At 48.2% G+C, this 16,333-nt stretch overlaps 1 protein-coding gene across 1 annotated transcript in view; it reads right to left on the reverse strand.

Annotated features, from left to right (window-relative positions):
- LOC124031648 (plexin-D1-like) overlaps positions 1–16,333 on the reverse strand; it is a 128,575-nt gene that overhangs the window by 18,804 nt on the left and 93,438 nt on the right. Inside the window, exons 17-24 of the mRNA XM_046343145.1 lie at positions 15,624–15,708; positions 15,203–15,469; positions 13,509–13,658; positions 11,701–11,815; positions 10,969–11,076; positions 9,055–9,167; positions 5,945–6,049; positions 4,880–5,010 (exon numbers count right to left, since the gene is read on the reverse strand). Coding sequence (XP_046199101.1) covers positions 4,880–5,010; positions 5,945–6,049; positions 9,055–9,167; positions 10,969–11,076; positions 11,701–11,815; positions 13,509–13,658; positions 15,203–15,469; positions 15,624–15,708 — 1,074 coding nt within the window. The remainder of the gene's footprint in view (positions 1–4,879; positions 5,011–5,944; positions 6,050–9,054; positions 9,168–10,968; positions 11,077–11,700; positions 11,816–13,508; positions 13,659–15,202; positions 15,470–15,623; positions 15,709–16,333) is intronic.

Here is a 16,333-nt window from a genome sequence, read left to right on the forward strand (position 1 = left end):
GTGTCACCAGCTACTTCCGGTTCTTCCGAGCCTCCGGAACCTAGGGTTAATAACCCACCTTGTTATTCTGGGCAGCCCACTGAGTGCCGCTCCTTTCTCACCCAGTGTGATATCGTGTTCTCTCTCCAACCCAACACATACTCAAGAGAGAGCTCGGATTGCCTACGTCATATCACTCCTTACTGGTCGGGCTCGGCAGTGGGGCACAGCTATCTGGGAGGCAAGCGCTGAGTGTACTAACAATTATCTGAACTTTAAAGAGGAGATGATAAGGGTTTTTGATCGCTCAGTTTTTGGGAAAGAAGCTTCCTGGTCCCTGTCTTCCCTATGTCAAGGTAATCGATCCATAACGGATTACTCTATAGAGTTTCGCACTCTTGCTGCCTCCAGTAACTGGAACGAGCAGGCGTTGCTCGCTCGTTTTCTGGAGGGACTCCACGCTAAGGTTAAGGATGAGATTCTCTCTCGGGAGGTTCCATCCAGCGTGGATTCTTTGATTGAACTCGCTATTCGCATTGAACGACGGGTAGATCTTCGTCACCGAGCTCATAGAAGAGAGCTCGCGTTAACTGTGTCTCCCCTCTCTCCGACACTACCGTCTTTCCCCACTGACTCAGGTGTTGAGCCCATGCAGCTGGGGGTATTCGCATCTCGACTAAGGAGAGGGAACGGAGAATCACCAACCGCCTCTGTCTCTATTGCGGTTCCGCTGGTCATTTTGTCATTTCATGTCCAGTTAAAGGCCAGAGCTCATCAGTAAGCGGAGGGCGACTGATAAGCGCTACTAGACGGTCCTCTCCGTCAAGTACATGTACTACTTTACCGGTCCATCTACGCTGGACCGGATCGGCAGCTTCCTGCAGTGCATTAATAGACTCTGGGGCAGAGGGCTGTTTTATGGACGAAGCCTGGGCGCGGGAACATGACATTCCTCTCAGACAGTTAGGGGAGCCCACGGTCATGTTTGCCTTGGATGGTAGTCCTCTCCCCAGTATATTATGTGAAACACTACCTTTAACCCTCACTGTATCTGGTAACCATAGTGAGACCATTTCTTTTTGATTTTTTGTTCACCTTTTACACCTGTTGTTTTGGGTCATCCCTGGCTAGTGTGTCATAATCCTTCTTTTGATTGGTCTAGTAATTCTATCCTTTCCTGGAACGTTTCTTGTCATGTGAAGTGTTTAATGTCTGCTATTTCTCCTGTTTGTTCTGTCCCCTCTTCTCAGGAGGAACCTGGTGATTTGACAGGAGTGCCGGAGGAATATCATGGTCTGCGCACGGTCTTCAGTCGGTCCAGAACCAACTCCCTTCCTCCTCACCGGTCGTATGATTGTTGTTCTGATCTCTTTAAGAAGCGTTTTGCATCCGCTCCTATCCTTGTAGCACCTGACGTCACTAAACAGTTTATTGTTGAGGTTGACGCGTCGGGGGTGGGCGTGGGAGCCATTCTGTCCCAGCGCTCTGATACTGACGATGGGGTCCACCCTTGTGCGTATTTTTCTGCTTCTGCTCCTGGTCTTGCTGGGTCTCAGTCTGTTCCCTGCCATCGCATCTCTCCTGTTCTTGTTCCTGCCCTTGCTGTGTCTCAGTCTGTCCCTAGTTGTTACTCTCCTGGCCTGTTTGGTCCTGTTTGCTCTAAAGTTTTCAGTTCTCTACCCGTGTCTCATTTTCTTTTTAGAGTAGTACCCTAGTTTCCCTTTTTATCGTTTTTCGTTACGGTCCTGAGGAGAGGAGTTGGGTTCTTTCTCGGGACGTGCTGGACCGTTTGATCTATGATTTCCTCCGTTGCCGCCAGTGTTCCTCCTCGAGAGCGCCAGGAGGCGCTCGGTGAGTGGGGGGGTACTGTCATGTTTTGTCTTAGATTGTCTTGTCATTCTGCTTTTCCTTCTGTTCATTTTCCCCCTGCTGGTCTTTTTAGGTTCGTTCCCCTTTTTCTCTCTCCCTTCCTCTCTCTCTTCTCTCTATCATTCCGTTCCTGCTCCCAGCTGTTCCTATTCCCCTAATCAATCATTTAGTCTTCCCACACCTGTTCCTTATCTTTTCCCCTGATTAGAGTCCCTATTTCTCTCCTTGTTTTCCGTTCCTGCCCTGTCGGATCCTTGTCTATTGTTCACCGTGCTGTGTCTGTGTATCGCCCTGTCGTGTCGTGTTTCCCTCAGATGCTGCGTGGAGAGCAGGTGTCTGAGTCTGCTAGGTTCAAGTGCCTTCCCGAGGCAACCTGCAGTTCTTGATCGAGTCTCCAGTCTGTTCTCGTCATTACGAGTGGAATTATGTCTTATGTTTGTAGTATTACTTTACTGGATTAAAGACTCTGTTTTCGCCAAGTCGCTTTTGGGTCCTCATTCACCTGCATGACACTTCCTGTCAAAGCAAGGGCTGATTTCAAGGTTTTACTGCTAACCTACAAAGCATTACATGGGCTTGCTCCTACCTATCTCTCTGATTTGGTCCTGCCGTACATATCTACACGTACGCTATGGTCACAAGACGCAGGCCTCCTAATTGTCCCTAGAATTTCTAAGCAAACAGCTGGAGGCAGGGCTTTCTCCTATAGAGCTAAATTTTTATGGAACGGTCTGCCTACCCATGTCAGAGACGCAAACTCGGTCTCAACCTTTAAGTCTTTACTGAAGACTCATCTCTTCAGTGGGTCATATGATTGAGTGTAGTCTGGCCCAGGAGTGGGAAGGTGAACGGAAAGGCTCTGGAGCAACGAACCGCCCTTGCTGTCTCTGCCTGGCCGGTTCCCCTCTTTCCACTGGGATTCTCTGCCTCTAACCCTATTACAGGGGCTGAGTCACTGGCTTACTGGGGCTCTCTCATGCCGTCCCTGGAAGGGGTGCGTCACCTGAGTGGGTTGATTCACTGATATGGTCATTCTGTCTGGGTTGGCACCCCCCCTTGGGTTGTGCCATGGCGGAGATCTTTGTGAGCTATACTCAGCCTTGTCTCAGGATGGTAAGTTGGTGGTTGAAGATATCCCTCTAGTGGTGTGGGGGCTGTGCTTGTGGGGTGGGGTTATATCCTTCCTGTTTGGCCCTGTCCGGGGGTGTCCACGGATGGGGCCACAGTGTCTCCTGACCCCTCCTGTCTCAGCCTCCAGTATTTATGCTGCAGTAGTTTATGTGTCGGGGGGGGATAGGGTCAGTTTGTTATATCTGGAGTACTTCTCCTGTCCTATTCGGTGTCTTGTGTGAATCTAAGTGTGCGTTCTCTAATTTTCCCCTTCTCTCTTTCTTTCTCTCTCTCGGAGGACCTGAGCCCTTGGACCATGCCCCAGGACTACCTGACATGATGACTCCTTGCTGTCCCCAGTACACCTGGCCGTGCTGCTGCTCCAGTTTCAACTGTTCTGCCTCATTATTATTCGACCATGCTGGTAATTTATGAACATTTGAACATCTTGGCCATGTTCTGTTATAATCTCCACCCGGCACAGCCAGAAGAGGACTGGCCACCCCACATATGCTCTCTCTAATTCTCTCTTTCTTTCTCTCTCTCAGAGGACCTGAGCCCTAGCCCTAGTACCCTAGTACCTGAGCCCTAGTACCACCCAGTGCGTGGACGACATGATGACTCCTTGCAGTCCCCAGCCCACCTGACCGTGCTGCTGCTCCAGTTACAACTGTTCTGCCTTATTATTCGACCATGCTGGTCATTTATGAACATTTGAACATCTTGACCAGGTTCTGTTATAATCTCCACCCGGCACAGCCAGAAGAGGACTGGCCACCCCACATATGCTCTCTCTAATTCTCTCTTTCTTTCTCTCTCTCAGAGGACCTGAGCCCTAGCCCTAGTACCCTAGTACCTGAGCCCTAGTACCACCCAGTGCGTGGACGACATGATGACTCCTTGCAGTCCCCAGCCCACCTGACCGTGCTGCTGCTCCAGTTACAACTGTTCTGCCTTATTATTCGACCATGCTGGTCATTTATGAACATTTGAACATCTTGACCAGGTTCTGTTATAATCTCCACCCGGCACAGCCAGATGAGGACTGGCCACCCCACATAGCCTGGTTCCTCTCTAGGTTTCTTCCTAGGTTTTGGCCTTTCTAGGGAGTTTTTCACGCCATGACATTAGTTATCTATGTTTTATGTATTATTTTGTTCAGGTCAGGGTGTGACGAGGGTGGGTATGTGTGTTTTTGTCCTGTTTAAGGTTTTTGTATATCTAAGGGGGTTTTGTATATCCATGGGGTTTTTGTATGTCTAGGTAATGTAGGTCTATGGTGGCCTGAATTGGTGCCCAATCAGAGGCAGCTGTTTATCGTTGTCTCTGATTGGGGATCCTATTTAGGTTGCCATTTGCCATTTTGGTTTTGTGGGTTATTGTCTATGTGTAGTTGCCTGGCAGCACTCACGGTTCACGGTCGTTTTTGTTGTTTTGTTAGTTTGTTTAGTGTTCTTCGTAGAATAAAAGAAGAATGTATTCTTGGTCTCGCTGCACCATGGTCTCCTCGTTATGACGAACATGACATACAGTGCATGGAGACTGCTGTTGTTTCTATGGAAAAAATAAAGTAGATGCTTTTTCCACTTGAAACCGGCAGGTTCGCTCCACCTTATTCATGGTTTCCTGGCATGTAAAACGGAATTATGAGGGAATTAAGTCAAGGTCAGTAAACCGCTTATCTGTAGACACACCTCTGCCACACCTTCATTTCTTAGATCTCTACCCTGAACGAATAGTGGGTGAATAGCGTGCTATTCTCATGCTTAAGTTCAAGGTCAGAATACGCATAGAGAGAAATGCATAAAAAGGGAATGCCGTTCCATTTTTGCATGTTTAACTTGGGTTGGAATCGGGGCCTTATGCAGTAACAGTGTTTTGGGTTTGAAGTGTGCATGGTTGTCATGATTTTCATGGTTACCTGTCGCGTACGGCAAAGTCCTTCTGTTGCTCCAGTGCGTGGACGAAGGTAACCAGGAAGTGCTTGTTGTTGAGAAGAGTGGAGAAGAGAGTTATGCCCTCTTCCATGTTAGGCTTGGCTGTGTTAGAGGGCTGGAGAGACAAAGAGAATGAGGAGAGAGACAAGAGGGAGTTACAGTATGTGTATTGAACCAACCTGTTCAGTCAGTCTCCTCCCTAACCCAAATCCACCTCATAACTTAATTTGATCAGGGTATGATCACTAAAAGTCATTATGCAGTTTCTACCTCTGAGCTTTCACCAGCTCTCTCACACTCTCAGCCTAGTTAATGAGATGATATCCTATCTAACGGTGCATCTAAGCAGTGCTCTGATAAAGTCTTCCCCCTGGACTGCAGCAATATGCTCCTATTTTCACAGTGACAGGAGAGCGGTGATAAATGGCCAATGTAAGATTTGGACGCTGTGGCCTGGAAAACACAGGAAGGATCTGAAACACTTTATCACTCTTAGACAGGCTCCCCAGGCTGTTGACCCAAAACCATGCAGTGATGCAATAGTAGATCTCTCGCTTTCTCACACACACAACCAGAGATGGCTGTCTACATGGTTACAGTAGAATGTGTGTGGTGCCATTGTCAGGGAGATGGTGGGAAGTGTGTCAACAACCTGCCAGTGTCTGGGTGGGCTGGGGTAGTGTTTGACAACATGAGAACTGCCAGAATCATAAGGACTGGCAGCTGCTGAATGGGAATTAAAATGCAATGTACACACACACACACACACACACACACACACACACACACACACACACACACACACACACACACACACACACACACACACACACACACACACACACACACACACACACACACACACACACACACACACACACACACACACACACACACACACACACGTGGTTTCCTTCTATAGTTACTCCTAATCAACAGCCTCACCGTGGAGACGTAATAATCAGTGTGACCCAGTTGTGAAGCAGAGGCATTGGAGGTAGAGGAGAGCAGAATGGATAGTGGAACACTTCAGGGGGTTAACTCTTTACCTGCCAGTCCTGCAGAAGGGGGTGTGTCTCAGGGAGGGCTCGTGGACCGAGGGCGTTGTTCTCATAGACGGGCTGGACCAGACTCCTCTCATAGTCTGAACACATCTGAAATAAACACACAGAGAGACAGAATCAGAGTGTGCGGACAGTGTGTGCTTGTGTGTGTGGCGATGTTGGAGTAAGTACATTGTAACAAAAGTACAATAACAATAGAGTGGGTGCTTATATTTCTCCTATTTCACACATGTCACACGGTCACGGCCATCGTCTACCACTATCAACGGCGACCCTGAGCAATTAGGGTTAAGTGCCTTGCTCAAGGGTACATTTACATTTACATTTAAGTCATTTAGCAGACGCTCTTATCTAGAGCGACTTACAAATTGGTGCATTCACCTTATGACATCCAGTGGAACAGCCACTTTACAATAGTGCATCTAAATCTTTTAAGGGGGGTGAGAAGGATTACTTTATCCTATCCTAGGTATTCCTTAAAGAGGTGGGGTTTCAGGTGTCTCCGGAAGGTGGTGATTGACTCCGCTGTCCTGGCGTCGTGAGGGAGTTTGTTCCACCATTGGGGGGCCAGTGCAGCGAACAGTTTTGACTGGGCTGAGCGGGAACTGTACTTCCTCAGTGGTAGGGAGGCGAGCAGGCCAGAGGTGGATGAACGCAGTGCCCTTGTTTGGGTGTAGCGCCTGATCAGAGCCTGGAGGTACTGAGGTGCCGTTCCCCTCACAGCTCCGTAGGCAAGCACCCTGGTCTTGTAGCGGATGCGAGCTTCAACTGGAAGCCAGTGGAGAGAGCGGAGGAGCGGGGTGACGTGAGAGAACTTGGGAAGGTTGAACACCAGACGGGCTGCGGCGTTCTGGATGAGTTGTAGGGGTTTAATGGCACAGGCAGGGAGCCCAGCCAACAGCGAGTTGCAGTAATCCAGACGGGAGATGACAAGTGCCTGGATTAGGACCTGCGCCGCTTCCTGTGTGAGGCAGGGTCGTACTCTGCGGATGTTGTAGAGCATGAACCTACAGGAGCGGGCCACCGCCTTGATGTTAGTTGAGAACGACAGGGTGTTGTCCAGGATCACGCCAAGGTTCTTAGCGCTCTGGGAGGAGGACACAATGGAGTTGTCAACCGTGATGGCGAGATCATGGAACGGGCAGTCCTTCCCCGGGAGGAAGAGCAGCTCCGTCTTGCCGAGGTTCAGCTTGAGGTGGTGATCCGTCATCCATACTGATATGTCTGCCAGACATGCAGAGATGCGATTTGCCACCTGGTCATCAGAAGGGGGAAAGGAGAAGATTAATTGTGTGTCGTCTGCATAGCAATGATAGGAGAGACCATGTGAGGTTATGACAGAGCCAAGTGACTTGGTGTATAGCGAGAATAGGAGAGGGCCTAGAACAGAGCCCTGGGGGACACCAGTGGTGAGAGCGCGTGGTGAGGAGACAGATTCTCGCCACGCCACCTGGTAGGAGCGACCTGTCAGGTAGGACGCAATCCAAGCGTGATCCGCGCCGGAGATGCCCAACTCGGAGAGGGTGGAGAGGAGGATCTGATGGTTCACAGTATCGAAGGCAGCCGATAGGTCTAGAAGGATGAGAGCAGAGGAGAGAGAGTTAGCTTTAGCAGTGCGGAGCGCCTCCGTGATACAGTGAAGAGCAGTCTCAGTTGAATGACTAGTCTTGAAACCTGACTGATTTGGATCAAGAAGGTCATTCTGAGAGAGATAGCGGGAGAGCTGGCCAAGGACGGCACGTTCAAGAGTTTTGGAGAGAAAAGAAAGAAGGGATACTGGTCTGTAGTTGTTGACATCGGAGGGATCGAGTGTAGGTTTTTTCAGAAGGGGTGCAACTCTCGCTCTCTTGAAGTCGGAAGGGACGTAGCCAGCGGTCAGGGATGAGTTGATGAGCGAGGTGAGGTAAGGGAGAAGGTCTCCGGAAATGGTCTGGAGAAGAGAGGAGGGGATAGGGTCAAGCGGGCAGGTTGTTGGGCGGCCGGCCGTCACAAGACGCGAGATTTCATCTGGAGAGAAAGGGGAGAAAGAGGTCAGAGCACAGGGTAGGGCAGTGTGAGCAGAACAAGCGGTGTCGTTTGACTTAGCAAACGAGGATCGGATGTCGTCGACCTTCTTTTCAAAATGGTTGACAAAGTCATCTGCAGAGAGGGAGGAGGGGGGGAGGGGGAGGAGGATTCAGGAGGGAGGAGAAGGTGGCAAAGAGCTTCCTAGGGTTAGAGGCAGATGCTTGGAATTTAGAGTGGTAGAAAGTGGCTTTAGCAGCAGAGACAGAGGAGGTAAATGTAGAGAGGAGGGGGTGAAAGGATGCCAGGTCCGCAGGGAGGCGAGTTTTCCTCCATTTCCGCTCGGCTGCCCGGAGCCCTGTTCTGTGAGCTCGCAATGAGGGTACATTGACAGATCAGCTCGGGGATTCAAACTAGCGACATTTTGGTTACTGGCCCAACACTCTAACCTAGGGGTGTCAAATTAATTCCATAGAGGGCCCAGTGTCTGACAGTTTTTGGATTGTCCTTTCAATTAAGCCCTAGACCACCAGGTGAGGGGAGTTCCTTATTAATTAGTGACCTTAATTCATCAATCAAGTACAAGGGACAAGCGAAAACCCGCAGACACTCGGCCCTCCATGGAATGAGTTTGACACGTGCTCTATAAGCTAAGCTCCTTGCCATTGTTAGGTTGTACTAAAGCGTGTATGTGCATACAAAAGTGTAAGTATGGGTGAGTAGAAGAATGTGTGCTGTGTGCAGCAGTGTGTTTACATAAGTAGGGAAAGTTCTCTTGTGTGAGTGCCCAGCAATGTTCTGTCTCCTTGAAACATCATGTTTAAACATGAAACACACTGTTCTGTCTGTGGAAAAACAGATGGATAGCACACCAGAAAGGAGAAAACACTTACCTGTAACAAATATATGTTCTTCGCTAGTAACTAAAACCACACCACGCTTGAAAAGTTTTGGGACGGAAGAACTATTCAATGTAAATGGTTTCTGATCAAAAATCTCTCTCTAATGGTTGTAGTAAGGTGATACCCACCTTGGGGGAAGAAGGTCGGTGTGTGTGTGTGTGTGTCTGTGTGTGTGTGTGACTGACTCACCTTGGGGAAGAAAGTGCGTGTGACAAACTGTTTGTACTCCAGGAAGGGGATTCCCTGGCTACTGTTCAGCTCCTTAGTCAGGTCTGTCATATCTGTCTGCAGCTCTGCAAAGCCTGGAGGGACACCACAGGGTTAGAGGACAACATCTCACCATCATTCACAGGTAATTTAGTCGAGAACACTTCAGACGACTCTGTCTTTTATTCCAGAGCACAGGCCCAGAACCATGCATATGTCTCTACCTAGTTCTAGAACATTCTAGAATATCCCAGAACCCAGGTTTAACTACATTAGCATATTCTGGTGTCACATGACCGTGCCAGCATTTGCAGTCCAGCACAGCATGCAGGGAAATATTTACAAAACACAATCAGAGCTGCCAGATTCAATCTGAGAGTCTCCTATCAGAACCATGTGTGCTAGCAGTAAAACCCACAAGAACCGTATCAACATATCTAAACACATGGGTCTCATAGGTTCTGCAATGAGTGGATTATGTTCTGTCATTACAAGCTGTTATGAGACATGGAGGGGCTGTGTTGTCTCGTTATTGGACATGGGAGTTCTCTTTATGGACAAGCTCTTCCTTCCTCAGGATGAGAAGTTTGTTTACGTTTTATACAATAATCACCATGGAGACATTCTGTGTGTGTATCTGTGTGTGTGTGTCAGGCCAAAACTCCCTCTTAGCATTTCCCTTCGGGATAATACATCCTCTGACAAATAGTCCTTTGGTCAGGCCTGACCATCAATGAATGACTCTACAGCCAAATTCCAATGCTCTTCAGTCACAAACCTTATCACTCCCACACATACCAAACTATTATCATTCATCTAGATAGGGGTGTCAAACTCATTCCATGGAGAGTCTAGTATCTGCAGGTTTTTGTTTTTTCCTTTTAATTAAGCCCTAGACAACCAGGTGTGGGGAGTTCATTAATAATTAGTGACCTTAATTCATTAATCAAGTACATGAAACACACTCGGCCCTCTGTGGAATGTGTTTGACACGTGTGATCTGATTTTAGGGCGGCAGGTAGCCTAGTGGTTAGAGCGTTGGGCCAGTAGCCGAAAGACTGCTGGATCAAATCCCTGAGCTGACGAGGTAAACATTGGTTGTTCTGCCCCTGAACAAGGCAGTTAACCCACTGTTCCCCAGTAGGCCTTCATTGTAAATAAGAATTTGTTTTTAACTGACTTGCCTAATTAAATTGTCCCTGCAATATGCCAATCTCTTTACTCCCTTCTCAAACCTGTCCCCCACCCCTGACACTCTCACCCACACATCTGTGTCCTCTAACAAACCTACCCTCCTCTTCTTTCCCTCATCCTCCTCCCACACCTCTCCACACAGAAACATGTCCCTGACTCCTGACCCTATTTCTTCCTCTCCCCCTCTCCATTTCTCTTTCTTTCTTTATCCATCTTTATCTATCTGTCCTATAAATCTGGTCGCTCAGACATTCTGTGGCCTTCAAACTGGCCCACAGTGACCCCCCTCCTCTCGACTTTCCTCTCACACTCCTACCACTTTGCCCCTTCAGAGTAGACACATCTGAAGCAGTGTGTGACCACAATGTTTGTGTGTGAGTGATCACTACTCAGTCTGTGTGTTTTATGAGTCACGCTAACTATGCACACATCTTTCAACTGCTGCCACCACATATCTGCACAGACACACACATACGTAAGCGCACACACATAAAAGCCCTATCCCTAAGTGAAGGTCCATGTTTTCTGTTTTCCCACATGTAGCCTTGGCCCAGGAACATCAGAGAACATGAGTGAGACTTCAATGGAGCTTAAATAACATCTGAGTGTAGGGAGACCTGCTGGTAGCATTACGAATCACACAGAAACTCCAGCCTTTCTGCCAGTACAAGAGAGTGCAAGTGTGTGTGTGTGGTTCTGAACCTTTGCGGATCTCCTCTCTGATCTGGGACTCCATCTCCTCCATCTGCAGCAGAGTCTTCTGCCAGTAGCGCTCCGCCCTCCGGCTCTTAGTACAGTATACCACCAGAGCTGTGTGTGTGTGCAAGAGAGGGCAAGGGAGATGGAGTGAGAGATGAAAAGGGCCAGAGAGAAGGAGGGACAAAAGGGAATGAGGGAAAGTATGTGGGAGAGAAACACACAGAAAGAGACAAGAGTCAATAAATAGATGTCTTTGAAGCCATATCCTGTTATCACATGTTGACATGTTGTAATGAATCAGGACATACTCAATTTGTAAAAGCTCCATACATAAACAGCTTCTGGAGAGAAATAAAAACACACTTGTCGAAGACACACACACAAACACATTAAAAAAGACACACATACATACAACTACGTGAGAACAAACATTCTCACACACACACACACACACACACACACACACACACACACACACACACACACACACACACACACACACACACACACACACACACACACACACACACACACACACACACACACACACACACACACACACACACACACACACACTAGGGGCAGTGGTAACAGTGGTGTCTTTGTGTTGTGTAGACTGGGGGAGAGAGACCCTAACTCCAGAGATCCTTTTATCTCCCTCACATCTGGAGCATCCGTCGCCAGGCAGCCCAGACATCCATCATTCCCGGCAACGTCACCAGCCCAGACACTTACCCACAGTGCACAGCAGCAGCAGGACGCAGCACACCACGATGGACACCACAATGGCCAGCTCACTAGCACCCAGCTGCACCTTGGCTATGATCCTCTGGAAGTTACCCACCTGCACCTAGGGAGGGAGAGAGGGGGAGAAAGAGTAAAGAAAGGAGAGAGGTTGAAAGAAAGGGTGAGATAGGAGGAAAGAGGATTCAGGGGAGAGAACAGTGTTTAGCAGGCCTGTTTCAACATACGAATGCAAACATATGTTCTGAGGTATAGAAATGCACAAAATCTCACATTGACACACACAATCAAACAAATACACATTCAGGCTAACATGACACACACACACTGGAATGTGTGTGATGGTATTAGTCAACCAGTTCAGGGTAAACAGATGTGACTGGAGAGATGAATTTCACTTCTGCTTTCTGGTTGTCCAACCCAATTCCCTAGCGCAACCTTGTTGACAAAATTCAGTATGTCTGCTTCAAGGTCCTATTCCCCATATCCTTCTATTCTTGGACTGAGGAGGGGTACGACTGGTCTCTCTCTTTCTCCAAACCATGAAAACAAAGCAAGAAAGAGTGTTGGAAAGAAATGCCATTGTTCTGTGTTCATATTTGGTTTGGGGTACAGCAGCCCACACAACCCCTCACACACAGCTCCCCCATACAGAGGCTAAGCTTCACTTCTGAGCCAAGGGAAAAAAGGGTAAAAGTAGGTACTAGTATGCCACTGAAAAGTCTCTGAATAAATCATAGAGGTTGTTTTAATGGCCAGAAGCTAAGCATTTGCATACCTTTTAAACTGGGGGGAGCTAGCGTACACACACACACACACACACACACACACACACACACACACACACACACACACACACACACACACACACACACACACACACACACACACACACACACACACACACACACACACACACACACACACACACACACACACACACACACACACAGGTACACACACAAATATCTAAACACACACGAGGTATGAGGGCAGCCCAACCGTTAGTGTTTTGACATCTTGTTGGACCCCTGCCCTCTGTGTTTGTCTGCTAATTGCATGTGTTTATTTATGGACATCCTGAGAGAGTTTTTCCCCTCCTACACTCCATTCCTCCCTCCCTCTCTCTCTTTCTGTGACTCACGCCTCACTGACTGTCTGTGAGGGGACATAGACTGACAGACAGACAGACAAACAAACATGGCCATTCTAATCCACTGCTCTCGGCTTTATTTTCCCTAATAAGCCCTCTCAAAACTGAAATGTGCAACAGACAAGACAGTGGGGGGAGAGAGTATAAAGAGAGAGAGAGTAAAACAAGAGAGAGAGAGAGAGAGTCTATCAGAGCAAGGCAGGGTTTAGTTGGTTGAGCCCTTCTATTATAAAGAGAGACTTCTTAGACAAAACAAAAACCATATGGGCAAGTCCTACTGTCCTTTCAGATAAAGTGTAATTTCAGCTGAAGCCCAGAGTGTGTGTGTTGACTCTTGCATGCAGGCTTACGCACATGCTTGCGTGCCTGTGTCCCCCTACACGTGTGATTGGGATGGACAGACAGACAAAAGATGAGCAGATAACAGATGAACAGATATCAGATTGGTTTACTCTTTGATTCATTTACTGTTACACCCTTTCCCCTGACCAAGAGTGGCCTGTCATCCTGCTCGTCCCTCTGCTCTCAGCCAGATCATCGAGGCATAGTTAAGTTGGTAGTTATACCAAACTGGACACTGTTTCAAAACATTGATAATAAAGTGGTCCAAAGTAGTAGCCTTAAAATATAATGCAGTTGTACTTACGGTGACAGGCAGTTCTCCTTCACTGGAGCCCAGCGAGCCATTGATGCTGCAGTGGAACAGCTGGTCGTTATGGAAGCTGATGTCACAGGGATAGGAGCCAATCATTACTGAGTATTCCTCCGGCGCCAGTTCCAGATTGCTCGGTCCTTTCTGTGCCAGACCCAAGCAAAAACAGACGTCTGTCAGTCAGAGCTCTAGGGACACCATGGTCTGTCTTGGATAGGCACAGCTGACACACAAGCACAGGCACACACATAAACACACACACACATAAACACACCCACTGAGTAGTCCAGAACCAAACTCATTCAGTCTCAAAACATTCCTCATACACAGGGCGAGAGTTCATCTTAAATAATCACACAGTAGACATGGAGAGAACACTTTCTCCAAACTGACTAACCCACTGACTGTCATGACGGACACTGTCCATCTAAACCCCAGCCACTCCTTCATCAATGCACTGTAGGAGCACTGGTCCCCTCCATGCGCGCTCACACGTGGACATGCACCCACCCACCCACCAGTGGAGACTGCTGTGTGAGGAGAGGTTGTATGTTTATCCCCAGTGTGTTTCCTCTCTGTGATTACACCCTCAGGACCATGTACTGTCCTGTCCCCTCTGCAGGATGCCACCCCCTGGGTCTCTGTCAACAAACACTTCCTCAAACACACACACACACACACACACACACACACACACACACACACACACACACACACACACACACACACACACACACACACACACACACACACACACACACACACACACACACACACACACACACACACACACACACACACGCACACTCAGACAAAACACATCCATGAAACAATGAATTCCAAGGACCAAAACAGGATGAAAGCAAACAAAACCCACCCACATTCCAACAGATGTCCTTAATATAGGATCTAACCAAACAACAATCCCCATCAAAGAAACACGTTCTACTCCATCCAACATTATCTGAACCTGGATAAGCCCACAAACATCCAGCCTGGTCCACCCAAAGTGGAATCCACCTTCGTAATGGAAACAAGAAGCAACATTGAGTACCCCCTTGCCCCTACATCACCCAAGTAGACAGGGCTGAGGCAGAAATTCCTGTAAGGGCCCCAGCTTTACACACACATACGCACAGAGGAGAGAAAGAGAGCGAGAGGGGCAGAAAGAGACTTCCCTGTAACTTCCCTGTCTGTGTCTCATCCTGTCTGTACCAGCACCAGTGGAGATCCAGCAGTTTTTAATGACTGTTAGCATTAAGACCCTCACTCCTCTCTCATATATGAGGTAGTCGTTTATGGGGCAGTAGCTTAGGTCGGCTAGAATACAGACAGGACCTCACACAAAGATGTCTGACTGAGTTATCTGCTAAGAGGTGGTGGTACTGTAATCCCATTCTTTCTGAACAGCCCAGCCACAACTTAACGCACCCCAGGTTTCAGAATTATACAATCTTTTATCTTTTTAAAGTATGAATACAAAGACAGTGAGCGATGATTGCTATTTTCAGAATGAAGTCAGATTGACAGGACTGGACAGTTCCTAGAACAAGTGCACGAATCTCCCTGGTCAATGGGCCTTTCAGTTCTCATCCTGCTCCATCCTCTCCCATTTGGTGGACTAAACTGTCACTTACAAAACTCCCCACTCCCACCCTCTCCCATTAGTGTGCTGGGCTGTCACATACGTTGATGATGAGTGTGAGTGGCTCCCCAGGGTGGTGCTTGATCAGCTTCTCCTTGTTGGCGGTGAAGAATTGAGGGTCCTCCACGTACTCCAACAGGAAGTGACCTCCGTGAGGCTCCTCCTCTTCCTCCTGGCCTGGGCCGTAAAAGACCGGGCTATCTCCTGTGTAGAGGACTCCATTCAGGAAGAACTCTACCGTGGCCTGCTGAGATTGGCTAGAGGTGGGGGAGGAGCATGTAATCATGGAGGGAGGCTGCACCTTACAGGCCTAGAGAGGGACCAGGAGGATGAGAGAAAAAACCTTCATCACCTCAAAGTGTACACACTGTGCAGGAGTCCATTCTTCAAGTTTTTCATCTAAGATGTTAGCTACTTCAGGAGTTTATCTATTCACACTCGAGATGTTCCTTGTTGTTACTTACCGCCTGTCCGATGTCTAGCACCTCCATAGTGACGCTCTGAACCAGGTCAAAACCCTGCCCTGTCACTGTGATGGTCCGACCGCCACTGGAACACAACCACACACTGTTAAAAACATAGAACACAGAGACACACCCAAACAACCACTCTGGCCAGAGACGGAAGGCACAAACTCACATGCACATAACCATAGGATCAGAGACAGTGCAAACCAACACACTACACACAGTCAGAGTCAGCACACAAACCAATCCGACCCACCATGCCCTCCCTCATAGGTCTGTCTCACACATGGGGTGTCATTTCAAACCAACACACACACACAGTCAGAGTCGGCACACAAGCCAATCCGACCCACCATGCCCTCCCTCATAGGTCTGTCTCACACATGGGGTGTCATTTCAAACCAACACACACACACCCATGTACGCACGCATGCACATGCAAACCCTGTGGAGAAGCTACAGAGCATAGATCAGGAAGACATTAACATTAAGTATGTCATCTCTGTGGCTGGATGGGATACCAGGCAAACCCTCCAAGAGAGTGACTGTGGTAGAACGGAACTACAAGAGCATTAGAATGACTGAAATCATATTTTCTATATGCTGTCATACTCTGTTGTCAACAGAACACTGGATAAATAGAATCTATGGAATGCTAGATTGATCAATGGAACAATGCAGGACACTGACTGTTCAGTTTTCTACTG

This window comes from Oncorhynchus gorbuscha, linkage group LG03 (genome assembly GCF_021184085.1).
Source record: "Oncorhynchus gorbuscha isolate QuinsamMale2020 ecotype Even-year linkage group LG03, OgorEven_v1.0, whole genome shotgun sequence".
NCBI lineage: Eukaryota > Metazoa > Chordata > Actinopteri > Salmoniformes > Salmonidae > Oncorhynchus > Oncorhynchus gorbuscha.